Genomic DNA, 27448 nt, shown 5'->3' on the forward strand with positions numbered 1-27448 from the left:
GATATTCTAAACCTATTAAGTAAATCTATATGAAGCCTAAGATTATTGTGCCCGGAGTACGACCGGGCAAAACAATACGATAAACAGCCAAAACTCGAAATTGCACACATCTTTTCATTCTTGTTTGTTACTAGCATGACGTTTTCTAACAATTTTTTGCGCACTAATTTCCTTCCGATTGTCGTGAATTCTCGATGAAACTCGCACCGATTGTAGCTTGTAGTTTCTTCACGTGGATTTTAGATTCGATAGATTTCACTTACGAGTTGCCACGAACGATGAATTATGGGGTAACAATTTACCGGGTGTAGGTTTGATTTGAGAGGAATTCGTGATCGGAACCAATCGAATTTCTTTCGTTATACTCGTTATGTTTACCCCTGTAATGTGTTGCATGCATTAATCTCTATGTAAAAGGAATTACTAAAATGCACTGTCAAAAACGGAACAGCGTAATACTGTAATTTATCGGGTATTCTCGAATTCGAGGAACTGTCGATGTTTACTCTTTCAGGCTAATGTTTGTTGAGTTTTTCTATTAATTCCACATTAGAGTTTTCAATCCCTCGTTCTTGCCTTCTCTGCCAGCGACTGTTTTTGATACAAGGTCATGGCCACACCCAGTATTTCCTAACGGATGTTGTATTTCGTAATAAAGGAGTGCACTGTTGACATTGCAGAAACATGAAAATCATCAATATTTTTCACTTGATATATTAGCCTCTTTTTTCTACAGAAAACGTTGATAGATATTACGATGTTCTGCATTATTGAAAAATGAGGGTGTCAGATTCAGTCTCGGGTACGCATCTCACCGTTGCAGTTCTGAGGGTCAAACACCACTGAAAGATTCGGATTCAATGCGGGATACATGTCACCAGTACAAGGATCAAGTACTGAAATGCTGGATTTAAGACCATCAAATTCATCCAGTCATCCGACACCACTCCTCGGTATATTCGTCGTGTGACAACTGGTAGTCATCGTTGTGGATCTCTGAGGAATTCATTTCAATACGGCAGACAGATTCAGTTTCACGCTCTTATCTCTCGGTTGATCTCGTGAGTGGCGGACGTTAGGAGTTCAACACCGAGAGAAACGTCCTACGACGACGATGTGTCTCGTCGTCGTCGCAGTTTTACATCTCAGCTGAAACCGTTCTCATGAAGCTTAAACGAATATCAACCCCATCGTTAGTTCTACGTATCGATCGTTCTCATCGAACGATCGAGTTCTTTTTCATTTTTTTTCGAAAATATTCAAATCATTCCGCTAACACATCTGGACTCAGTTCCACGTTCGCGAGTTAGTTTCAACTCGGCGGCGTTAAACGCAGTTCATTTTCAATTAGTTTACGATGCAGTCAGATTTTTACCGGCGGAACCGAATCCAGTCCTGTAGACGATGAGTTAACTTTTATTACGGCTCTCGCAGTCGTAATTAGTTGAAAGGGTACGAAAGATTGATCGCTTTAAAATCGACCAGCGCGTTGTTCTATCGCGCGGTTATGCATATCTGAAAGCAATAAGGAAGTCGGATACAGATTCCATAACATAAAACTCTCATTATGTTCCACCGGCAAATGTTCGCGCGATATTACCGATGATGTGTTTTACTGATGGTAGAAACTGTAATTTCTCAAATAATTGACGTATACGGCGGAATTACAAGTTAGCTCGTTATTCGTAAATTTTAGAGTTTGTCGAGTTGGAAAAAGTTTTCCATTTTATCGACTCAAAAACCATCACAAGTGGCATTAATGCCAACGTGATGGTTTTCCATCAGTCATCATCAGGTGAAATAGTAAAATATTGGAAATTAGCTTGAACTATGAAAGAATGTAATGGTCTGTCGCGTCAAGCTATCGGATCGTAATTTGAAACCAGACAGTAAACATGAATAATTCTGTTATGCTGTCATTAAGCTATCCGATCATAATTTCAAGCCAGACAGAAAACGGATTAATAATTCAACTTAGTTTATACTATACTGTAAATGTTCAAATGTTATGTTGTGACATAATCAGTACCTGTATTATGTTCGGTTTGTTATGCATTGCCATGTAATGATATTCGTGCTGGTGGTATCAATGGTCTTCTATGTCGGGAGTCTGGTCAATGGGATGGTACAGTTTCTTTAGCCTCTCCCCCTTCAGAGAGAGAATAAGCAACCAACCCACTACTGCTCAATGAGTGGTGGGACTAAAAGAAAATTTGATTATCTAGCAGTACTCCCGAAACTGACGTTTTTAGATCGGCCTGTAACCATTTAAGACGAGCACAAGATGAGCCAGGTGATTGGTCTTTACCATAAGACTCATTCATTAGAGTGGACTATCCATTGTAGAGGACTTTCTGCTTTTTTGCTCACAACAAGCTCCAGTTTCCAAGGTAAACCACTTTGCCCATGGGCAATTTACGGCAATCTACGAATTACCCAACCTGGGAATGTACATCTGGTACTGAAGCCTTTACTGCTGTCTTATAGAACCTGCTTCTCGGTGTTATTGTCTTCCCATGTATTGCAGATTACATGTTATTCAACGTTGTTAAGATTGATATTCATCGTAGCAATTTCGTCTTTCTCGTTCGCGGCGAGGCAATTCATTCGGTCGTGCAAAAAGAATTGCGACATGGCCAGCCGCCGCTGTCGTATAATCAACACTTACGGCTGCTTATCGCCTGGCAACCAGTAACAATCGAGGCAGAAGAACGTGCTTACGATTTTATTGCCAACACAAATCTTGAACAATTGACGACTGACGATGTTGTTTTGCTTATCACCGCGATGACAGCCGAGGTATTCCGGGTACTCGTTAATCGCGTCGAGACAGTAGCCAACTGTAAAATTATTCTCGTCAGCGAAGTAGAAAAAAAACGAACTCAAATAAACCGGTGCTAGTGTTCTTGGCATGAGAGCTATATTGTGTCGTTTGTCCTTAAAGCGTGGGCGACAAGGGGATTCGGAAATGATCATCCATTCCTGGAGAATTCTGGCGAGCGAGTCTTTAAACCAGGTTGGCCACTGAACTGGAAAACCTGGAACACTCGGGGAATGAGGCAAATAAACTAAACTAACAAATCTAGAAAAAAATCAGGAAAAACTAGGGGAATTTGACAGATCAAAAACCTGGAAAACTTAGAGAATTTGGATGATGCTATTGACCGCCTGTTTCATTATCAGTATGTGATTCAATGAAAAATGAATGAATTAAAACAACCTAGTTTTTCTCTGATTCACTCATGGAATTTAATGTTATCACACAGAAAAATTAGGGGGAACTCAGCGGATTTGTAAATGGGCAGACAGTGGCCACCCTGTTACATAATGAGCTTAAACTGGGCTTAATTAGACCTATATATAGGACATAACTGTCTCTTTTAAGTCTCGACTGTGGAGCCAGGTTTCGAGTTCCTGTAGAGAATATGTCTCGTTCTAAGCCTCATCTCATTCGGCTAATTATCTGATTAGATGATAAGTTTTTCCACCCCATCTAATCCAATCATAGAGATAATCAATGTCAACCTAACTCGGGCATTCATCGGTTTCTATCAGGTGTGTTTTCTTAGCAGACGTTTATCCGGTTCTCAGACGAACTTCACAGACGAATCTCTCGTCGCAGTTGTTTGTCCTACAAAATCTGCAGACAAAACCAAACGATTTCATTGCATCGTTTGCGACAACATCATCAGGAATTGATAGTTATTTTTTGTCGGCGGTCATTTGTCCTGATTTTCTTTTCATTTGTACTTTTGCAGACAAACAACGAACAGGCAATTCTACTTTCGGTTCTACGAAGCTCTCGTGAATCGAATGATTCTTTTTCGCTACTCCGCGTTGTGTTTGCTCGTTTTTATCGGATTATGTATGATCAGTAACGCAAGAGTCCTGGCGAGACCCGTATCACGAAACGCTCTTACAACGGATCGATGATGGGCTGTTGTGTTTGTCGAACGAGGCTGAAAATAACCGCAAAGTCAAACAGTGTCATTTATCGGTCAAATATAGCCGCCACGCGAAATGGGATGATCGATTCATGAATGTAACAATTTCAACCTGAAATTGGCTAGAAAAAAGATTGATTCTAGACTGCCTCACTCCCCTTAACCCATTCCATGCTGACTCATCAATACCCTATAGTGCTGGACATAATTTGAAAAATTCCACCCTAGTGTGTTGAATAACGGGAATACCACTATAGTGCGTCTACACCGCGGTGCAGTGTATCGTTAGTTACTAATATTTCACTATGTTTGACAGGTGCTTCCATCTTTTAATAGAGATAAAAACTAATTACTAATTACATCAATAAACCGCAGTGCGGTGTACTAGTAAAATCCATCACTGATCCATACACCGCACTGCGGTGATGACGCACTGAAAGGGTTAAAAGGTTGGTCGGAATATTTTGCTGGAATAGAATTCATTCTTGATTTTTGGCCTATGAAATACTTGTCCCTTTCAAACTTTTATTGCATCGAGACCTGTTTCTATTATGCCATAATCCTCGGCTATCATCTATCGATTGATCCAGTATTTTTCTCACGGTTCATTCATCCGCATCATCAACTCCGGCTAACGATGCTACTTCGTTTTGTTTTATTGCATCGCGTGGCCGCAACGACCGACTGCTCAGTTTATCCACGGATAAGCGCAAGGCTTATCTTGCGGCTTAAATCTTATCCGCTGCTATTAGATGAGTAAATATTAACGTGAGTTCGCCGTATTAAACCGGTCTCGTCTATCCGCATCCGGTATAAACAGCAATCGGAATCATTTCTGATTGGGCTGATTTTGGAAATTTCAAAATTCCTCCACAGTTATCGTAGATGATTTTAACCTCGTAAAGAAGTGGTTATTTGCTTTAAAACGAAAATGTCTAAAACGCTGAAAAACCTGCTCATTCTGCGCATGAATTTTTCCTAGATCAAAGCGCTCTTTAGTTACTTGAACCCTGAACGATGATCTCTAGTGAGAGTTTGAAACGTCATGTCTTTTGATTTTAATTTTTGATGAATAAAATTCGCTTTTGACCTTTTTAAATTTTGATATAAACTTTTAACTATTCTACACATCAGAGTGTACAGACTATTCTACAAAACGACTTTAAAATCTGGGACCACTCTTGACAGGGTGGGTTGCCCCTACGATAAAAGAAGGCTGCCGTCTTACGGAAGGGCATTGGAATCATCATTTTGAAAAAAGCAGAATTTCTTTTTGTACGCGTGGTGGATTGAATTGATTTTCACTCGGCGAATGTTTAGCCCGGCTCGGCGCGACGATTTATTTGATGGTTCCCGTGAGAAACGCTCCGGCAACATTTCTCATTATTGCCACCGCTAAACGCCGTCTTCAAAGAGACGCGGATTCATTGCTTGAACAGCCTAGGTATCGGCGTCTGTTCTATCGGTAGCGCTGCTATTACTCCTAGCAATTTCCTGTTTGTGTGAGATTGAGTAGAAAATCGGCACCCAAGGGTTCTGCGCAATAATCTAGGTTCATACGACGACGACATCACCGTCCAGGGTATTCATTATTCCATCATTCTCATCTACTGGTACTATTGAATTTAGAGAGATTCTGTCGCGGTAAGGGAGAGAGAGGCTGATAATTTCTCTTTAAGATGACGATCTTTCTTCTATCTTCAATTCAATCCTGGCTTTTTTTCGTAGTCTTCTTTTCAGGCCACCTCGCTCAATTTTCTAACTTCTTTTATATCCATTACCGATATTTTACCAAGTTATACCATTTTACCGAGTGCAAAACATGTACTTGCTTTGTATATTGCACGTACTTAAGAGCTGTTAAGCATTCAAAGTGCCTACTGCAACATTAAGAGATCATTGTCTAATTGCCGAATCGCGAGATCCGTTTCATTATGCGTTTAATTGTTGATATCAGGTGAATTACGTTTCCAGCACGCCACAGTTTCTCACTTCCGCGCATTTCCTCCCCGCCTGCGCACAGACCGGGGCGCGTACCACTCGAGAATTGATTTTCTGTCTTAAATCAAAGCAATCGGTCGAATAAATAACGTGTATGCATTAGACGCTTGCATGTTCTTAACTGTTTGATATCAACAGTGATTATTCGAGGGTTTGGTCGCCAGGAATTACCAGTTGCTAGGTCGTCGCCTGAAGCACAAGAACTGGCAGCAACCCTTGTCAGCGTACCTACCATTAAATCCAGTGACATTGCTACTGTAACATGAACATCCAAACAGAGTAACATGTCTCCAGTAACAGGAGATGAATTATTTATGAGTGGCTGACCTTTGAGTGAAGGTGTGTTAGTGCTCTACGTTGATAAATATTCCTTGAACGCTACGGTCCATATTTGTCAAGATGAGAAAATATTCACCTTCTCGTCAACCTTTATCAGGATCGGAAAATTTGCTTATGGACTTAGTACCTTTGGCAGGTGATCTTTCGCATTTCTTGCTGCCACCCTTTCGAATGCTCTACCCAATAGTATTTTGTCATCATCACTAGATTTTCTTTTCTTTATGGAGGCTACAACACACGACCATCATTATGAGTGAATTGACTAACTTCTTTTTCTAATCTGTGTGCCAGTTTGACAGTTGGTGACAGGGGCGGAAAACTGATGGCGCCGTGAGAAGCTGGCATCAGATAATGATAGCACGTGGTTGATTATGGCATGAGGTCATTTCATTTCGTAGCAGTCGGTTCATTTGTGTTTGACTGATGAATCTATCTATTCTAAAATCTGAATATGTATTCTAATATCTGGAACTATTTTGTATAAGTGTACTTACATATGTTGTTTTTATCCTTCCTAGTATTTGATATTTGATGAACTTCATCTTATAGTGAGAAACTCATGAATATACTAGCAGTGAATTTTTAAGAGATGCTTCAGAGCTGTATCTTCGAATATAAGGGATTACAAGTAGTTGTTTACATCGGCAGTGATGATACTTGCTACTTAGAATCGATTTTAATTCATTTATGGCTGCAGATTTATCGAGTTTGAACGAATCTGAATTATTCCCTAATTGACAAAATACAGCTCAGCGCATCGCTTTTAGAGTATTAAAAAATCATTTCAAAATATTAAATATTTGTTTCGTAATAATATAATCAATCTTAATTGAAACATCTGATCCAACAAATTCATTCATTTAAATTGTATTAGAATTTATGATAATTCTATTTAAAATGTATGGAATTAATTATACCGCTGATCTTTCATGAGAGGAGAATTTTTGTTTTTCGTATTTTTGCAGACATATCGTTGTTTGTGGTCACATCACTTATGAGTCAGTATCGAATTTCTTGGCCGATTTCCTTCACAAGGATCGCGAAGACGTAGATGTTGAAATTGTATTTTTACACAAGTAAGTGATCGGTATTAGAAATCAATAGGTAACAGGTAAAAATCCCCCCAGTAATAATCCCACAAAGTAAAAATCCTCCCAATTTGATTTCAGAACAAAATTCAACAAAATTCCATATTCTTATGTTGAAAAACTAGATATAAAAACTATCAAATGTAGTGTTGGTCACCTTGGATAATCTGTGACTTAAAGCAAGCTGCATGCATAAAAAAGAAATAATTCTGTGACTTATAGCAAGCTACAGGCATCAAACAATGACACAATTGTAGTTTCGAACATTTCAATGAAGAAAAATAGGTTGAAAGTGATAATAAAACATCTATGCGCATATGTATTCCTAAATATTGTTTAAAAAGTAGTATCTAGTTTTCATCTAAGTTTTATATTTTAGTTTGATAGAAAACTGAATTTGGGGGAATTTTTACCATGGGGGATTTTTATCCTGTCTGTGCGAAGTTATTTTAACCCTCGAAATCTACACATTGATTAGAATACGATTCTCATTTATTTTTCAGAACATTGCCAGATTTAGAGTTAGAAGGATTGATAAAACGTCATTTTACGCAGGTTGAGTTTTTTCAGGGAAGCGTAATGGATTCGAATGATCTGGAGCGAGTTTGTGTAAGTGAAGCTTTTCTTCCTCTCCCGCTGTATATATCACCTGGCTCGTCTGCTATTACACCACTTCACTTACACGCAGACGCAACCTATAAAATTTTACTGAAATCCGAGTTTTTATTATCATTTTGCCATTTCGTCGGGAAATAATCTTCACTGTTTATTGCTTGTCAGTAACGTATTTATGATAGAATTAGTTTATAGCACCAGTAGTCTATGATGTAGGAGTATAGTAAAGCAGTATGTTGCTGATAAGGCAGACAAGGGGGGCATGGAAATAAGGGTTGTGTATTTTAAGAAAAAAATAATGTATTTTGTTCAATCTGAGAGCTTCTTGTGTTCGAAAGATTACATTATAATTCACTATTCCTTTGCACTTATATTTTATTTTCTTGATATGACAACTGTCTTATGCCCTGTGGACCTGGCTGGGTCCTGTGGTACAACACCATCGGCTTGATTCTGCTATTCCTCTCTGTACTAATAACTTGTAATGACATTGTCATCAATTAGTCATACACAAGTGTGACTGTACTAGATTACCTTTATTCAGACCTGATACACAATAAACAATACATACACCTATATTCATCATGCATGATTCTATATCTATTGTCCGAGAACACTGACCCTACATCAGGTTCATTCAGTGTGAGTTCAATGATTCATCAATATATGGAAGTGTTAATATATTGCTAATAAGTGAAAGGCTCTTTTTCAAGAACTCACTTTACATTGACCTTTAAATGAATCCCTCTCTGAAAACTTTCTGAACAGCCTCAGAATGATGGACTACATTAGTCTTATATGCATGAGCTGTGGAATCGTTTTTGACTTATGTCCGAAAATGATCTCAAATTTTGGCCCTTGCTTTCATCTTGCCCTACCCATAACCGTTCCCTGCCAACGGAGGTGGGTTGGTTTATTTGTTTCTACCCAAATCCTAATCCTAACGATTACCTTTACATATTCACAACCGGTTAAGCTATTGAAAATCAAATTGTATTTTTTGTAGATAAAAGAAGCGGACGCATGTTTGGTTTTAGCCAATAAGTACTGTGATGATCCCGATGCTGAAGATGCCGCCAATATCATGCGTGTTATATCTATCAAAAATTATCATTCAGATATTAAAGTTATAGTTCAGCTGATGCAATATCACAATAAGGTAAAGTAATAAGACTTAGTCACATGAAGTAGTAAATGTAGGGTATAAAAAGGATCATGGAATGTCGTTTTAATCTCTGATGTAGGGGTATCTATGAAAAGCCATGGAGATTCAGAAGAACCTCTTCAGTTACAACAAACTCACATCAATTGGATTGTCAATTCGTTATAACTGATAGGTCGCCTACATCCAGTGTAGAAATAATCACATTTTCTCAAAATAGTTGGTTTTGAAACTTAGTTTTGATAAGCGATGAAAATTTTGCAATAGAATACGCAATAGATGGCCTTTAGAACTGGCCTCGAAATATTTGTTAATATTTATTATTTATTTTTCAGGCATATCTACTCAATATTCCAAGCTGGGACTGGAAACGCGGGGATGATGCCGTCTGCCTAGCGGAGCTCAAACTCGGATTCATCGCCCAAAGTTGTCTCGCTCCTGGATTTTCCACTTTAATGGCAAATCTGTTTACAATGAGATCATATAAAGTGGTAAGCTACATTTTGCAGTCACGCTGGTTCAGTAATACCTTAAGTTCTACATGGATTTTTCTCTTAATTTTGTGCGCTATCTCATTTTATAGTCACCCGACATGCCTCAGTGGCAGAATGATTATTTACGTGGAACTGGAATGGAAATGTATACGGAATACTTATCGAATGCATTTGTAGGAATGACATTTCCACAGGCTGCAGAGTAAGTAGGCTGGATACCCTTTGACTTGACCAATTTTAAGATCCTCAGTTTTATTGCTTGTTTTATTGGGATGCTTGGGCATATTTTGGCACTTTTGTTCCTTTAGATAACTATAAATAATCCATTAGAACAAAGGAAAGGCACTTGCCACCAAAGGGTTTCATGTGAACCCCTCAAACCTTCCCTCTCATCAAATGCATTGAATCACTTCAACGCTAAGTTTTCATATTTGCAGGATGTGTTTTACGCGATTGAAGTTATTGTTAATTGCTACAGAAGCGCGCAGCGAGGATGGGAAAGAAAGTTGTATCGCAATCAATCCTGGGCCGCACATCAAAATTGAACAGTGTACTCAAGGATTTTTCATAGCACAATCAGCTGACGAGGTAAAAAGGTTAGTATAAACAACATCGGTTCCGGATTTGTCACTCGGCGCAGCACCTGACAGTTGTATATCGCTGCTCATTGCGAGACGCAATAAATCTGTGATATTTGTGCATATCGATTTAAATAACATTCTGTTACTGATAATTATCTGAAATCATGTTGGATGATGAATTGCTCGTAAATTTTGCATTTTAAGGGCGTGTTATTATTGTAAGAGTTGTCATGGCGATGTAACAGATGTGCGCGCTATTAAAAAATGTCGCTGTAAAGGACGTAAGTACTCGTTTTCAGTGCTCTCCTTTACCAGCATGGTTCCGTATTGTTCCGATTGCATGAGATTTATACACTGGACACTTTAAAAATGTCAATAAAACTGTTTAAAAGATTTGAGGAAAATTTCGGAAAATCTTAAATTTTCATGTAAGAAGTCAAAAAATTGGAACATAGAAATGAATCTTGTCAAAATCGATCTTTTTAACTTGATTTGATGATTGAAATGTATTTTTCTAGCGATATTGTTGAATTGCAGCCTTTTTCATTCAGTAATCGGTTGCGTTTAAACTTCACCATGCATCATATATTAACGGTGGCATCATTTGTACTTTAACCGGAGGAACTGTGAACCTGAAAGATTTTCAAGTAGCGATTCTGTGCATTGAAAATCCTCCGGTTACAGCGCAACATGATGTTGAGCTTTTGTAATGAAACCGTGGCTTTTTGTGAAAACTGTAGTCAGCTCTTGAGATTCTGATGAATGACATAATCTCTGGATCGCTTGAATATCAGAATTCGTTTCTTAATCAAAGTCGAAGAAGAATGTCGACTTACCCAATTTTTAAGTCAAATTTGCATTCATTGAATCGAAAGCTGATGAATTACTTTTTGTGTTGTGTACTGATGGTTTTTATCTAACGTTGCACTTTATATTACAGCAGTACTCCGGAAGCACGGATCACAAACTAACCACTGCATAGTAGTACTGAAGTCATTTCAAATTTAGGTCCTGAAATATAAAACCGAATTCATCTTCAGCATTCATTGTTTATGCCCATGTCGATCTTCACCTAGCATAGATAAAACTTCAAAGGTTTAATCATCGGCCTAATTCCACAGTTAATCTGTATTTTAAAAGGTTCGATTTGTCTTTGAAGCAAATTTAGGATGCTTGAATGAAAAATGACCAAGAATATCCCCTGACACTGAAATGCATGGCTGACATGATTATTTGAAAGCGAATACATGTCTCACTTTCACAGTGTAATCCAATAGTTCAAGATATTTGTAATTTCAAATCATGGTTCTTGGCATGAATTAAAAGGTCGCGAATTTTTTGCATCTTTTAAATTACGTTAAACTTACTCTGCTGCACTTAATACTCATTGCTTATCTTTGCACCTAAATCTGCATGCTTTTTCTCTTGATTTTTTAACAAATTTTCTATCTTTCTCATTCTATGTGTATAGATTTTTTATCATTCCGATGCAGTGGTGATTTTTTTTCTAATACGGTATCACTAGTTGCTTGTTTTCATAATTACATGCTTGTATTCATGCGAAGCTGAACGAATCCTCCAGCTTCTTTATCTTGGTACAAAGTATTTTCGGGCGTAAGGGGTACCGGCACATAAAAGATGGCGCTACAATACACTGCAATACACTTGAGTTATTTGTTGAGAACATTAGTTGATTTTTGATGAAATTTGAACTGGATTTTTAGGCTTCCAAATCCGAATACAGAAGAATAATTAGATTTCACTGTAAATTGATTTACTTATTGAAAAAGCTGATTCGAAATGTAGAAGATATTGAAGCGCAGTAACCGAGCAACCTGGAATGTATCAAAGAATCCCGCTTGCCACAGTATTAGCACTGCCAGTACCCGATCGCACCAGAATCTTTTAGACTTGAGAATAAATGCACAGTTTTGGGCATATTCGCTCTGGATAATCTTTTTCCCCGGGTGGGGACGTTCAGTTTCGTATGTGAACTCATTCTTTTAGTTCATAGTTACGTAGCTAAATCAATTTCAATAGCGGCTAAAATCGTTTTTGCATCGTCCTCACAACTTTTCATCAACATTCGATTTCTCGACAGTCGTCGGGTTGTCCGCGTTTTACTGTTCGTCGGAAATGGTGCTACGGTAACTACGATAGCGTTTTCGTGAAAACGCGTAGCAACGACGATGATGATGATGATGACCATTGTCTTGTATCGTCTCGAAATTGTGATGTTTTTAGCACAATATGTTTTTTCTTTGTTCGCAGTGAAACTATTCAAATCGGGAGTAGGAGCTGTGATAGGTACTTTATGATATATCTATAATAATTATTTACTCTACATATTTTATTTACAACTTACAAAAAACGCCTAAAAACAATTATTTCACCGCAGCAAATAAAGAGAGACGCTTCCAGGCTACAGTGTTAAACCACGATATTTTTAAAGAACATCGGTGAAATCATTGTTTTCGGGTATCTAACTCAAAAAAACATGTTTTCTTATTCTTTCTTCTACTTTTTTTCAATATATATTATATATCATATATATATTTCTATATAGACATCTATTACTACATTCTAAATGGCCATGCATGACAAAAATCAATGTTTCTTCTTTCCATTATTACGAATTCCGAAAATTGTGAACGCATTTCATTGGAATATTCAGTCAGCCTGCAGTTGCTATAACATAATTAACGATCATCAATGCTACTATATTCAAATATCATTTTTTATTCGCTACGAAACGAAATGTGAAATTGTTGTTTTTTTTTAACGCCAGGCCTTATTAAAAGACTATGATTTTCCTTAAATGCATTCGTTTGCAAAGAACTTAGTATTGTTTCCGTTGATTTGTCTATTTTTATTTTCAACTCGTCGCTCTTCGTCTCTCTGTATGATTCTTCGTTGCTTCGAGCATTCGATTATTTCTTGTTTTCGTTTTTGAAGAGAACCCAAGGCCACACGGAGACACGCTCATGAATATTTACATGTACAGATTAGGAATACGATTGAATATATGCATGATGTCTAGTACTGGGTCTCTTGGGATGATAGGCACACGCCATTAATTTCTCAATGACTGGCTCAGATGTTTATCTATGCGGTTTTATTTTGATCGGGGCGAGACATTTGACAACGTTGTTGTACCAGTAGATAACCTGTCAATATCTGACTGCAATTGGATAACCTGTGCAGATGATAGATGAACAAAAACAAAATGTCAGTGTCTATGTAAAATTTTAGAGATGTCCCACGATTAGAATTTTGTAATTAAGATTTTATTTGAGACTACAATGCTTCTGATGCAAACTTGCATTCCTTCTTACGTTGGTTGCTAGTTTGCATCCAAAATGTAGTCTACGAATTGAGCATTTGTTACATATGCTGTAGCGTAATGCAGTGAGAAATGATCGGATTAGGTATGGCCAAAGCTGCCGTAGTCTTGTAGTTCATAAAGAGACCCGTGTACTGCTTGTGTATGTCGGCACGTTTTCGAAAATATTTTATTGTCCGTCCAGTACGTCTAGATTATTATGAAGTGTCCATTAGAATTTATGTTAGAATCTTTGAATTGGAAACTACTGTTGAATGGAAATAGCTTAAACATCAGTTTCATGAGTTTGAAATCTCAATGATTTGATAGCAAACGTGATAAGATACAGATCCAATACAAATCTGAGATTATCAAGATATAGAAATAATTTAGAAAATATCTCAATAGTGGAAAATCATCGCGGTGAGGTTACTGACATACAATGAATATTTTTTCAGTGGAAACAATGCGGAGTAATAAAGTTGGAGGGCCTATAGTAAAAGCACTGCCGAGACGCGTGTCTTTGAGTTGTGCTGGTAAGGAGAACTGCATCTTTATAACCATATTTGCATAAAACTTTGCAGAAATTTGAAAAACTAGAAACTTTACCAAATATATACATATATATATTTGTAACAAAAAAATTGCATGTTAAAAGTTGGACATATTGGAAGCTTTTTCTCGCAATTTACTAAATTTTACGAATCAACTCGCATTGCGAATGAATGGAATTCCTAACATTTTTTGATGAAATAAATTTTACGGCATGCTTAATGATTATCATTGAAAATACTACTCGTATAATAACATCTGTATGCAGTTTTCCACGTATAAATGATAAGAAGTTATTAATACATGATGGAACTATGAAAAAAAGCAAGAGATAGATTTGCTTTGAGTTTTCTCTAGAATAAGTAATCCTAAATCTAACATTTCGAAATGAATTTTTGCCGAGATTAGAAGAACTATCAATAGATAGACCATTCATTGAATTCTTGCCTAAAGAAAGTGTCCATGCCAGTTGTCTCTGTTTCTCATATTTCCATTATGTGTAACAACACGTATTTCAGCAGCTGACCTTCATCCAAGGTCATCTGAATCCATTTAAACTCATGCAGGGTTCTCTCCAAAACATCTTCAACTTCTTTTTCTCTCATTTCTCTCTTTTATTTCTCCTTCATAACCGAGCCTAAACCTTATTTCAAATGATTCCAGCTTTACCCGATAATGTGAGACGAGTCCTTTGAGGGAATCGGCTGTGTCCCAGTTGCACAAAGAAGATTTTATTCCGAGCACAAGTTGCATTTTCATATTAAACAAATTGTAGTCGTTTCGGCGATCGTATTTCTCCTCGGTGTTGTTTTGATACCCCCGGATTGTTTGGGATACAGGACCCAGGGCCCAGTTGCATAGTCACGGCTAAGATTAAAAACCAATCTAAGACCTTCTTAGTTCTATAGCCAATCTAATGACTTAAGACCAGCCTTATGATTTTAAGACCATTTTTGGACTTAAGTCGCGACTATGCAATTGGGCCCTATTCCACAGTTCTCGCGCTAAGCTTCACCCTACATAGTCGCGTAATTCGGCGACGCTTTGAACGTAGAACTGTGGATTCTGGCTTGTCTCTTCACGAATTACGCCCATCATTTTAATTTTGATGATGTGGTACGTAATTCGTTTTAAAGATTTTTCTCACAAAAACTTTAATGAATGCACTGCGTATTATGATGATCTATTGAAACTGCTATAATTAACCATATGTATATATATGTATAATATGTTTTTGCTTCTGTCCAGTGAACAGCAAGGCAGTTCATTATTATGGTAATAATCTATCTAAAGAATATGGCTGTATTGTTTCTCATTGTTAATGGTCACTAACTCAAATATTAAAGGCCTGTCACCGTTCGATTTAGAAACCTAGAAATAAAGTCTATCTAAAAAAGAAATATGCTTAGAGAAGAATCTTCAACATGAATTGTGTTTTGATTGTTAGCTTTTTAGATGGAAATATAATCGTTTTATATGTTTGGCGAGTGAAAATTTGTGGGTCAATGTTAGCTTCGATGTGTATTCGATGTGTACCCGTATTACGAATAGTATTTTAGTGTTCACTTCATTTTGATTGATATTTATTTGTAGTGAAAAAAGTAGAAATATGTTTAAAAAAAATTGCCAATATCCTTTTCTTAAAACCATGGACTCTATTGCAATTAAGGTCCAGGGTTAAACCTTGCTTCCTATTTCATCCAGTTGTTAAAGCAATAAAAGCCAGCAGCAAACTTTATTTTATAATTTTTATATACGTGTATTGAAGAAGCTTGAATTAGAGGAATATTGTGTAGATATCTAAGAAAAAAAACTCTGGGAAGCAAGGAATCTATAGTCACTGTTTAGAATGAATTTGATGTTATATTTCACTTAACCAATTTGATTGATCATCTAGTAAAAGGCTTGATCAGTTCAAACTTGTAAATGCCTATTGCTTAAAAGTAATACACCTCGAATTACTGAATTCAGCGACTTTTAAGACAAATTTATCATCTGACCACTAGTGATCGTACTCAGTTCATGGCAGTCATAAAGATAGCCATGAATATAATGCGAGTATTAACATAGCGCTGTTCATCATGTATGTATTTATGAAGCCCACCTGGATATTCATGTAAATCTGCATTGATTTATATGAATGTTTGAAGTAGCATAAATCGTGATATGTTGAACACGAGCTTAACATATCGGTTAAGCCGGCTACATTGGATTGAATTGAACATTTGATAACTATCGAAATAATCGGTAAATTTGATAGTAGAAATCTATGTTAACATTAGTTTTGATATAATGTATGGGTATCCACTATGACACATGGCCTATATCCAACTATGATAATGAAAAGACATTCATTTAACAAAAAATTACATTTACATGTAGAAGCATCATTTAAATCTTATAAATATATATATTGCAAGGTAATGGGTTTTAATCCTATTTCAAATGAAAATGTTTTGTGATGTGTATGATTTTTTGACGAATTGCTTGCTTTATTTTCTTATCGACAGCGTTCAACAAAGGTGGAACTCGTTCGGCCCGTTCGGATTCCGGTAGCGAGACTACGCTACAACCAAACAGCGACCGATGCGCGATACTAGAAACTAGCAGCGGTATATATACATATATACATCCATATACATATATATTATAACAAATATCAGCCTGAAATCACTATATCGGTGAATAGAGCAGATCCAACTAGCCAAATTAAAGCATTGCTATACCGGCCATCCATCTATCCATTTATTATGTATGCTGGAGGGGAAGAGAGGGGCGTAGATTGAATGCGGAACTGCAACCAGAATTAAATCAGATACATTAGCTTTTCAGTGCTGTGTACACCGCAGTGCCGTGTATAAATCGGGTTTGACTGCTACATGTAGTACACCGCATTGCAGTGTAGTGATGTTGTAAATAATTAGTTGTTATCTGTATTAAAAGATGGCAGCACCGCACCAGTGTGTAGACGCACTAAAATGCTATGCCTGTTATCAAAAATACATTATGTAATTTTGCCGTTAATCAACACAATAATGATTGAACGCATTGTCAGCCATCTTGGAACTAGGTTCAAACCGCCAATTTTCAGACTGTTTCCGATTAACTGACATTCGGTTCCACTTAGTTCAGCAATAGTCGACTTACTACGATAACTGAAGTTTGCCCAGAAGGTGGGCCTTGGTTGCCTCAGTAGCATTTTAAGTCCTCCCTATTGAATTTTTCTATGTACGTTGAAATATGCGCAGGGAATTGCGGCGACATAATGAATGGATAGCTCCAGGAAAAACTTCATCAAAATGTAATTTTAGTTTTTGTTGATAAGTTCGATGGTCAGTGCGTACATTGAACCAAGGCTTTCGTGATGCTTTAATTCGGCTTGGATCTACGTGAGATGATCAGAGGTTAGCGTAGCTTTCATACGGTACATTTTAATTGGATGACACTCTCACTGATACACTTAGCGTTATTGAATTTCACGGAAAATAGCAGCTGGTGGTCAATTCACTAGAACTTCTGCCTGAGCTTCCGGGGGAAAAACACTCAAAACAATTAGAATATGCATGGCATGGAATATGCAATGTAAATCACCAGCCACACTTGAGACTTAAGATAGATAGACCTAAGCTTACCGAAGTAACAAATTAATAAGATATTTTAAGTTTTGACATTTTTACTTCTATCATTATACTCCATATTCCTGTGATCTAACTAATCTCACAATTGCCTTTAACATAATTACCGGGTACTTATTTTTCAATAATGACTAATGGGCTGAGTTTGAATTATCGAAGAGACAACTTCGATTAGTAGAACAGTGGAACTGGAAATATACGATAGATGTATTTCGTTGGTATTCCTTTTTTCAATTGAAGTCTCAACTGCGGAAACGGGCTCTTTAGAATGTAGCTCTTTAGATTCTGTGATCAACTTTCTAGGTTGGGAGTCGAAACTAGAGAATGAAGAAGTTATGAAAGAATTTCACGGGCTGTCTGATCATATCACTCACCGACTCACTGTATATGTAATGCACGCCGACTAATTTGCATATCATAACGATGATTGTAGATATCTCTTCGTCACTGTGAGAAATCGTGAGCTTTTTACGGGTCTAAACCCAGACCACTTTCCTACTGTCGCTAAAAATCCACCTAAAAACACCTTGAAAATGTTGTATGTATAGTGCTGTTAGTTTGAGTGATTTGGGTGGAATTTCCACCCGACGTCTGTTGTTGCCTGTCGTCATCTCAGAAACTATATCGCAACTCTCTCTTGGAATTTGAAATAGTATGTTAGATTTGGATTGATTTGTGCATAATTTGTGCATATATTGAATGTTGGTGTAAATGGGAAGCACATAGGGACGGGGAGATGGGTTTATAATCGTTCATTTGTCAATTCGACTAAATCTTAGGTAGAAACTCTCTTAGAGTTTAGAAATGAGGTTTAAAAATTTTGTGCGATGATTCATTTATTTTCTGTTGACTGTTCGTTTTGAGTTGTTGTGAGTGTGATGAACTATTCGATTTTTTGTTTTTTAACGAAAGGTTTTCACGTTGTTTTTCCGCAGATTTTTCTACCAGCGAATTCTCAGGTACTCTATATATATATCTAGTATACACGATGTATGTGTTTGATGAACAGTGGGTTTTTGTACCTGAAGTAAATCGGTGATAAAACTCTTCAGATTCGTCGTACTATTGCCACACCCCCTCTGTGTATGAATGATATGTCAACTCTTGTGTACCGTACATTCTTCTCTAACCCAAGCATTTTACCGTAAAACGCAAACGACAAATCTCTTTAACGTCATCGTTCAATGGCTCACTTTTTTCGTTAGATTTAGGAGTTTTACCGAGAATGTTTCACCGTTTGATAAGTAGTAGAAGTTTTTGTTTACATGCAAGTGTTTAGTAGGTATCTAACGTACACAACTGCCGCCGTCTTTTTGAATGGGAAAATTTGAATTCGCTTCTTCGGTGATGGATGTGTTTTTATAGATATTATGTCAAAAACCATGATTAGGCGGGAAATATTGATTTTTTTACTGAGCAGACAAATTTCCGTTGGGTAATTTTGTATCTAAACAGTTCGCAATGCGCTAGGAAAATTCATCAACCTTCTCTTACAGATCCATCCATCCTGGATAACGTCATTAAACGGATTAACTAAAATAGGTTTAGATTTTCAGACGAAAAGACAACATAAATATCCAAGTGGGAGTGTGTGGAAAGAGATTATTAGCCAAAGAGAAAAAAAGATATTTACAATTGGTTTTTTCGATATTTTTAATCTGATTAATTTGGTAAAAATGCTGAAATATTTTCAGAATTTAACACGAGTATCCCTCGCCGCAAAATTCAAGGTTTGTCTGTGGTTTAAGAATTTCAAGTACGAGCAACTTCCTTGTTGGATGATTTCGATCTTATGATGCAATGATACGTCCATTAGCGTCCAAACCTCGTAAACAGATTTGAGTTTACTTTAACGGCAGATTACCAACAAGAAAGTTGTTTACTTTTTATCTATCAAATCATATATAAAAGCCTTTTATATTTTTGGTGTATGACCCAGGGTATATGGTTTTTTAAACTCATCATTTTCAACTGAATAATCTTAAGGTCCTGGGATGGCATGGTAATCCTTTACGTCAAGATGTAATCACAAAATTTAATGAAAAAAAGTTCATGGGTGTCCATCTTTTTTGTCGGAATAATTTCGTAAGAAATAGATTTTTTCGTTATTTTATGATTTTATGAGTACAAAAATTAAAACAGATACTGTTTTCCATTGCAGCATTCCATAGTAGAAGTATATTCATTTAAGATAACTTTTTTGCCTGAAATTCTTATCTCACTTTGGTGGATGATATTCTTTCCGTTTTCTTATTTTTTTTTATTGTTTTGTTCAGATTGTTGAGATTTTGATTTGGAAGGGAAATGGGTTCATAAAAGCTATTTTCATGGGAGCACTTTGGCTGCACACTAAAAACTTTATTGTATATAAAAAACTTGAGCACCCGAATTTGTAATCTATAGATAAGGCTTGTACGTATGTATCAAAATGTGTCGGTTGTAAAATGCATGGACAGCCTGTAAAGTGGTGCTCCGAGAAGTTCAACTATAGGATATTTGATACGTGATGTTTTATCAATCGGAAAGAAAAGTAATTTTCACTCTTTTGCGAAAGGGTCTTCGTGAGGACGGTATTGCTGTTTTTTGTTAACTGTGGGAAAAGAAATGAACCTTTGGCTGAGGGGAATATTCATGTTTCTAAGGTATATGTACAATGATGAGGTAAAACTTCACAATGAATCGCGCGAAAGAAGAGTTAAATATAATTCCCACAATCACGGAGCCAAAAACATAAGATATCGTAATCTTAACATTTAATATTAAAAATCCTAACTTTCGTTTTTCAACTAAAAAAAACCATTATTCCTTCCTTGATAATGGTTTCTAGTTGAAAACCGAAAATTCAGATTTTTATGATAAATTTGAACATTACGATATTCTAAGTTTCGGCTTAGTGATTGTGGGACTTATATTTAACTATATGTGTATGATTTTAGGTCCTATGCAGATTCTCAGAAGGGCTCTCAATAATGAATGAATTGCTAGTAACAGCAGTTTTGTCGTAAATGTCATCGAGTTTTTTAACTGAATAAGGTTAAGACTCGCGAAACAGAAGATTATTAGGAATTGAATTAAAAGTTGTGAAGTTGTCTTCTCTAGACTTCAGGTATCTGGACCCAGTTTTAACTGTGTCATCATTGAATTGAAACAGAACTGTTAGCTAGAGTTGAATCTCACACACGACTGTAGTTTCTAGCTTTTCCCCTCTTCATACATCATACTGGGTGAATGTTGACGAAAGACAACCTGAATTGATCGTACCTAGTGTGGAATATTTCAATGTTACCCTGTTGGCAAACCTCTATATCCCCGCTATGTCCAGAGCTCGTGTTCCATGAGGTCATTGAATACCAGTACTTATGTATAGGTGATTGGATTAATTGCAAAAGACATTTAGTATCTTTACGATGATCGACTCAAAATCTCATTGAAAACTTTCTCGTTCCGCAGTGTGTATGTTCACATGTTTCTGTCAACTGTTTCTACAACAAACTTCTTAAACATTTCATTGCGTTATTTCCTTAATTGAATGTCTGTCCCGATGTGTGTGAGTTCAGGGGAAAAAAGGGTTTTCGAGTTTAATTGAATCGTTACTACTGCACTACAGTAGACTTGTTCTAACTCGGTACCGATCTAATCTTGTTTGAATATTTTTGTTCTATTTGACCAAATGCGGGGCAATGTTTTCTGCTCTTTTTTAGCCGATTTTATCAGTACCGAGTGAAGTAAAAAGTTAAAGTGTACTTACTATAATGTGCTTTAAACACGTCACAACTTCAACTGGGGGATGCATTGCATGCGTTGAGGTATATTTTGACTAGAATCATGATTGTTAAATTTGTTTCCGTTTCTTTTTTTGGTTCATTGTAGTTAGTGTACCATCCACTCATTTGAAGAAAAATCCGAAAGAGCGAACGCCTGCCGGTTCTCCTTCATTATCACATCATCGACTTGCCGCAGGAATTACCAGGTGAGATAGACAGCCAATTTGAAAGATATTTGAGCATTGGAAAATAATGTAGAAGCGTTCAATGAAAGGTTATAAATAACAGGAGTATCAGACAAAATATAGGGGATTCATGCCTGTACATTAGTCACTGTACTTCTTTGCCGCGTAAAGTTTTTACATTAAGAATTGGTCTTCAATTAGAATTAGAATTCTAGCTTATTTACTAAAGATCTATAGCTATACAAGTTTTGGTAATCGTGGGGTTGTTTTTAACTTAAACACATCTTAATTGAATTATAGTTGACTTCATCTAAGCCTATAGTTAAACCTACTTGAAACTATAATCAGTTCCACATTTTGGTAAACATTATGATGATGCATTATGATTATGTATGCGTAAAATTTGCTGCGATATTGATTTAAAATGTGCATTATGTGTACATGTAGCGATGGAAAGCGTTTGAAAACATCACCTATCAGGCAAGTGTTGTGTGAACCGTTAGACTCCATACTAACCATACAACAAATCTTATCACTTAAAAATGTCGAGTTTAATAAGTCTTTACCTGTCATGTGAATATTTGTAAATAGATCAAATATTTACTTCATTACCCTTCTGTGTACCTCGCATGATTCCAATCGGCAGTTTTCATACCCACAATAAAAGCTTGAATTCGTTTTCACGCTATGAAATTTCAGGTTCGTCTCATTTGTTTATGAACATTTCATGTTTTAATGTAGCAGTATTTCTACTACGTGTCCGTCCGTGTGGCCCGGTTATTGATTTTGCAGCCTATTGTATAAACGACGCATTCATTCTTTCAGCGATAAAAAGTCAGACGAGTGTCAACATTTGATGTCGAATAATCCGGGAATACTTGAGATTACTAAAGGACTCATACAAACGTGCAAAAAGTATGCGAATTGAGTCATTTGTACATATATACATATATATCTGTAGTCAGTGATATATTCCTATGATCCCAAGAGTCAGTTTCACAGTTCTGGGGCAGAACTGGCAGTTGGAGATGAACTAGTTCAAACTCTAGAATCTTATTTAACTCACTACTATGGAACTGGCTGAGGGAATCTATGAATTGTATGTTTTGCATTAGAATCCGGCAGAAACAAAAAAAAACTTTGTGGAAATAGTCACTACATAATCATTGCTTTTAACTTAAGATCATGAGTTTTTCAACACTTTATCGACATTTTGATCATTATAGCTAGAATGATATTTACAGATGCTATTTTGTTCCATGCAGCAATTTAGATGAAAAATTTTGTTTCCTCTAATTAGGGATGATTTGTTAGGATGACTATTTTCTGAAGATATTTCTCTTGTTTGAAGTTGTAGTGTTCAGGACCTAGTTCCACAGTTGTAAAACGTAGGTTTGAGACTATAGAGTGAGATTAAGTCAATTCTAAGATATTCCATCTCTTCACAACTGTTCAACTAGGCCCGTATCATATCTTACATTCCTTATATCCGTAATTTGTCATGTTATAAACAATGTCTTGATGAATGTAGATGTACCTTTTGTTACAGTAATCAGCAACTGTAGAATGTAAATGGAAAATATCACACTTTTTTGTTTTCATATCTTTATTCCTAGCCCTTTTATCCTTACTTTGGTTCTGCAGTGTTTCTATTGCACTTACTGTTGCTATGATTTTATCATTCTCAATAATAAAATGACCAGGGAAAACTGAACTTAGCCATCATTCTCTGCTTCTAGTACAGTATATGCACTAAGAGTAGCCATGTACCAGATTTGTATTGCTGTGTGCACTCATCTAGTCTTCTGGTGGGTCTAGGTTTGCTCACGACAAAGTGCTTGGATTGGTAATGGAGAGATGCAGCCAGTTTTTGGATTGAGAGATGCTGACAGATCCATCTGACCAAAGTGCTCAGAATGTGATGCAACAGACACTTAAAGTTGTCAGGGAGAGATATATCGCAAGTCTCCAAAGCCTACCTTAATATGTCGAGTAGTCGGAGTGTTTATGGTCCTGAAATTGTTTTGTACTCACAACTTGTGACTTTCGACCCTGCTCTGTACAGATAGAGTTTATAGATAGATCAGTTCGACATCTTAATTGTGTGACTGTACTAACCGTTTTTATAGAAATGAAAAGGAAAAACTTCATAGAAAATAGAAAAATTCTGTTACTTAGCATGAGTATTTCTTATCTGTGCATCTATGAAATTATATATTTATACACACGCTCATTAGTAATAGCTGTACTGTTTATTGTTAGCTTTCAGTGTTAACTGTTGATTCTGTTATTATCTTAAAATGCATAATTTCTTCTGAAAATAAGACTGCTTGAATTCAAATGCATAAACAAGCTGGACTTAAACAATTTCTGGTGATTATTGTTGACGATATCGAGCACTGATGGAATATTAGTAGATGCAACTTAATACGGATCCTTTTGGAACCAATAAAATGAATCCAGTTGATGAGAAATTAGGATTACATATATTCATGTAGAAGTGGACTCTAAATATTGTCCGGATTAACGGGTCAAACTGTTTATAGTTGGTTATCATAGTTCATCGTTACAAGTGAATAAATCATGTTTGTGTATTCACTACTCTATAATATTTGATATGTTTGTATTTTGAAGACCTGTGAATTCATCAGCGAACTTACCTCCGATTGAGCCGGGTATATTGGATAAATCATCGCCGACGCACGTCGCCCACATCGCCGATTTGCCTTCATCAGACCAACGGAGATTCGATTCAACGGGAATGTTTCACTGGTGTCCCGACCGACCGTACGACGATGCTCTGGTAGTATGTATTTAAATGTCGTCGCGTTTAGCTAGTCGAACCGTATATTCTTCACATTTCGACGTTCGTTGTTTTGCAGGATCGAGACCAGGCTGCGTTAACCGTTCTCAGCAACCACGTGGTAGTATGCCTCTTCGCCGACGCTCATTCGCCTCTGATCGGATTGCGGAATTTAGTGATGCCGTTGCGCGCCAGCAATTTTCACTTTAACGAACTGAAACACGTAGTTATCGTCGGAAATGGTGATTATATTCGAAGGGAATGGAAAACGTTGCAAAACTTTCCAAAGATCTCTGTTTTAGTGGTAAGTAACATGGCTTCGATATGTTGATTGGTTGTACAGACCAGAAAGATTCCAACCTAACAATAGTCTTGATATCGTCATCAGTCTCATAGCAGGATAGCCATTGGAACGGAACAGCGGTCTTGATATAATTGATATTTATTACATTTTCAACCCAAAGGTTATTTTGGCAATTAAATCATAGGGTTGAATGCCATGAAGCAAGAAGGATGACTCTTTTATTTAAAATGACAAGATAGCCTGATGTCCAGTTGGTTCCTGTCTTTGAAAATGACAAAGTGAAAAGTGACAAAAATATCAGATTTGTTTTATAAACCCATGATTGAGAAGAACTTGTCCTTGAAGCAGGAGTTGCTACTTTGTTAGAAACTTGTTAGAACATCGATAAATATGAGTTATTTTTTTATTTTCTCTCGCAGGGTTCACCACTGAATCGAGCGAACTTACGAGCTGTGAACATAAACCTATGTGATATGTGTGTTATAATCTCAGCGAGAAAATCCGTGTCTGAAGATCCCACCTTAGTCGACAAACAAGCCATATTGTGTTCCTTAAATATTAAAGCCATGACTTTTGACGATAGTATAGGCCTTTTACAGTCATCTTCAAACCAAAACTGTAAGTAAATTTCATGTGTCTGCATGTTTATGTGTACTACATTCCTTAAAGCCGCCCACTAAAAGTTGCTCTTAGCATGCAGGGATATTTGGGCGCAGCTTCGACATGGGCAGTCAAAATCTGGTCATTCAACATGTTTGATCTATTTGAGCATGCAAATCCCTGCAGTAATTGATGGTATGCCACGTGTATTTCGTAACCACGTATATTTTCTATAATATTTTCAGCATTCTTACCTCCCGGTATGGCGCCATTAGGGACTCCGATTCCTGTAGATCGCCGTGGTTCTATGTACGGAGCTAATATTCCCATGATAACAGAACTAGGTAAGACTTGACATGGGTGTGTACGTAGTAGGCCTTACTTGTACCCATCACCGAAGTTGTGAGCTTCCAGTTTTTACTTCGATATATTACACCATATATCATCATCATCACTGTCACATTGAAATTTCAGCTAATGATAGCAATGTACAGTTTTTGGACCAAGATGACGACGATGATCCAGATACTGAGTTATATATGACTCAACCGTTCGCCTGTGGTACTGCTTTTGCTGTTAGTGTTTTAGACTCACTTATGAGCACTGTAAGTACATGTATGATTTAACCTTCCTAAGCTCCATAAAACCTGTGACCACAAATGTTTTAAGACGAAAGTCAATATTGACCAAATATCTTACATGTTTTCGTCGGTCTTGGCTTAAATTGATTGAATTTCTTTGTTGCAAAATTTTCAGACATATTTCAATGACAACGCGCTAACGTTAATACGAACATTAATCACTGGGGGCGCTACCCCTGAACTAGAACAAATTTTAGCGGAAGGAGCTGGAATGCGGGGAGGTTATAGTACACCAGAAACTTTGGCCAATAGGAACAGATGTCGAGTCAAACAAATATCGCTATTCGAAGGTCCACTTTCACAATACGGGGTAAGTTGAACTTAGAAGTTAGAAGATATGAACCAGTTGTACTTGTCCAAAAAATCTGGGATAAGTTGCTCTTTGACATTGAAATTAATGTTGTGTAAGTACTTACTCGAAATCATAAATGAGAAAGTTGGAGTTCATGTTGAAATATGGATTTTTACCATCTTGTTCAATGAAGCCTTTATCCACCAGATGGCAGATGAAACCGTGTTGTAGATTTTAATATTATTGTTATTCACGATGTGGCAGTACGTGTTAAATTACAACTTAACTTTGTCATGCGTACATATTTGTTGAGTTTTGTTGAGGCCTATTCATTAATCTTAAAACCATGAATCAATAATTTAATCAAATTAGAACTTAATAAGAATGGGGATTTTTCGTGTAACCTAGAAATTAGCCTGCAGCCCGTGCAAAAAATCTGCCCTCAGTTCAAATATTCGAAATGGTTCTGCGTGAAATGTGCAAACCCATCTGAATTTATGTCGGATAAGTTTGGTTTGTGTTGAATAAAAGCTTTGCTTTTTGCGACTAATAACGAAGTCGCTTAATGAAATTTTGACAGAAACTAGGATTCATCTCAAACGAACTTTACTTTACAAGAACAACTGTGTAACATCAACCAGTGCAAAACTGCAATAGCGATTGCTCAATCAATTTACTGCTATTGTTACTGTTACTGTTACATATTCATCCTAAAACTCCCTCTCCCTTATCAATATAATAATGATTAGCATCTTGATTACGGAATTGAGATTATGTGAGTACTAAATAATGCTGTTGTAAATTTTGATAACAGGGTTCTTCTGTACAGAGATTGCAAACATTTGCAAAGCATCTGATATAAAGGTAATAACAGTTTGAAGTAAATTCTATATTTTCAGGAAGGTGGGAAGTATGGAGACCTATTTTGCGCGGCGTTGAAGAGCTACGGTATCCTGTGTATCGGATTGTATCGGTTTCGCGATACGAACTCGTCGGTGCGCTGTCCGTCTTCGAAACGTTACGTTATCACGAACCCACCTGATGATTTCCCGTTGTTACCCACTGATCAGGTAATCTATATCTATCGCTCGACGATTCTAAATTTCCTGTGAAGATCGTCGAAATT

General features: G+C 36.8%; 1 protein-coding gene across 1 annotated transcript in view; it reads left to right on the forward strand.

Annotated features, from left to right (window-relative positions):
* Positions 1 to 27448, forward strand: part of LOC141903438 (calcium-activated potassium channel slowpoke-like) — a 59680-nt gene that overhangs the window by 25299 nt on the left and 6933 nt on the right. The window contains 18 exon segments of the mRNA XM_074791554.1: positions 7250 to 7360; positions 7876 to 7981; positions 8994 to 9146; positions 9485 to 9640; positions 9733 to 9845; positions 10081 to 10239; positions 10429 to 10505; positions 12496 to 12531; positions 16609 to 16710; positions 21604 to 21703; positions 22508 to 22597; positions 24317 to 24488; positions 24565 to 24789; positions 25209 to 25407; positions 25635 to 25733; positions 25864 to 25994; positions 26146 to 26340; positions 27204 to 27392. Of these exon segments, the coding sequence (XP_074647655.1) occupies positions 7250 to 7360; positions 7876 to 7981; positions 8994 to 9146; positions 9485 to 9640; positions 9733 to 9845; positions 10081 to 10239; positions 10429 to 10505; positions 12496 to 12531; positions 16609 to 16710; positions 21604 to 21703; positions 22508 to 22597; positions 24317 to 24488; positions 24565 to 24789; positions 25209 to 25407; positions 25635 to 25733; positions 25864 to 25994; positions 26146 to 26340; positions 27204 to 27392 (2413 nt within the window).

This window comes from Tubulanus polymorphus, chromosome 4, assembly GCF_964204645.1.
Source record: "Tubulanus polymorphus chromosome 4, tnTubPoly1.2, whole genome shotgun sequence".
In the NCBI taxonomy this organism is placed as follows: Eukaryota; Metazoa; Nemertea; class Palaeonemertea; order Tubulaniformes; family Tubulanidae; genus Tubulanus; species Tubulanus polymorphus.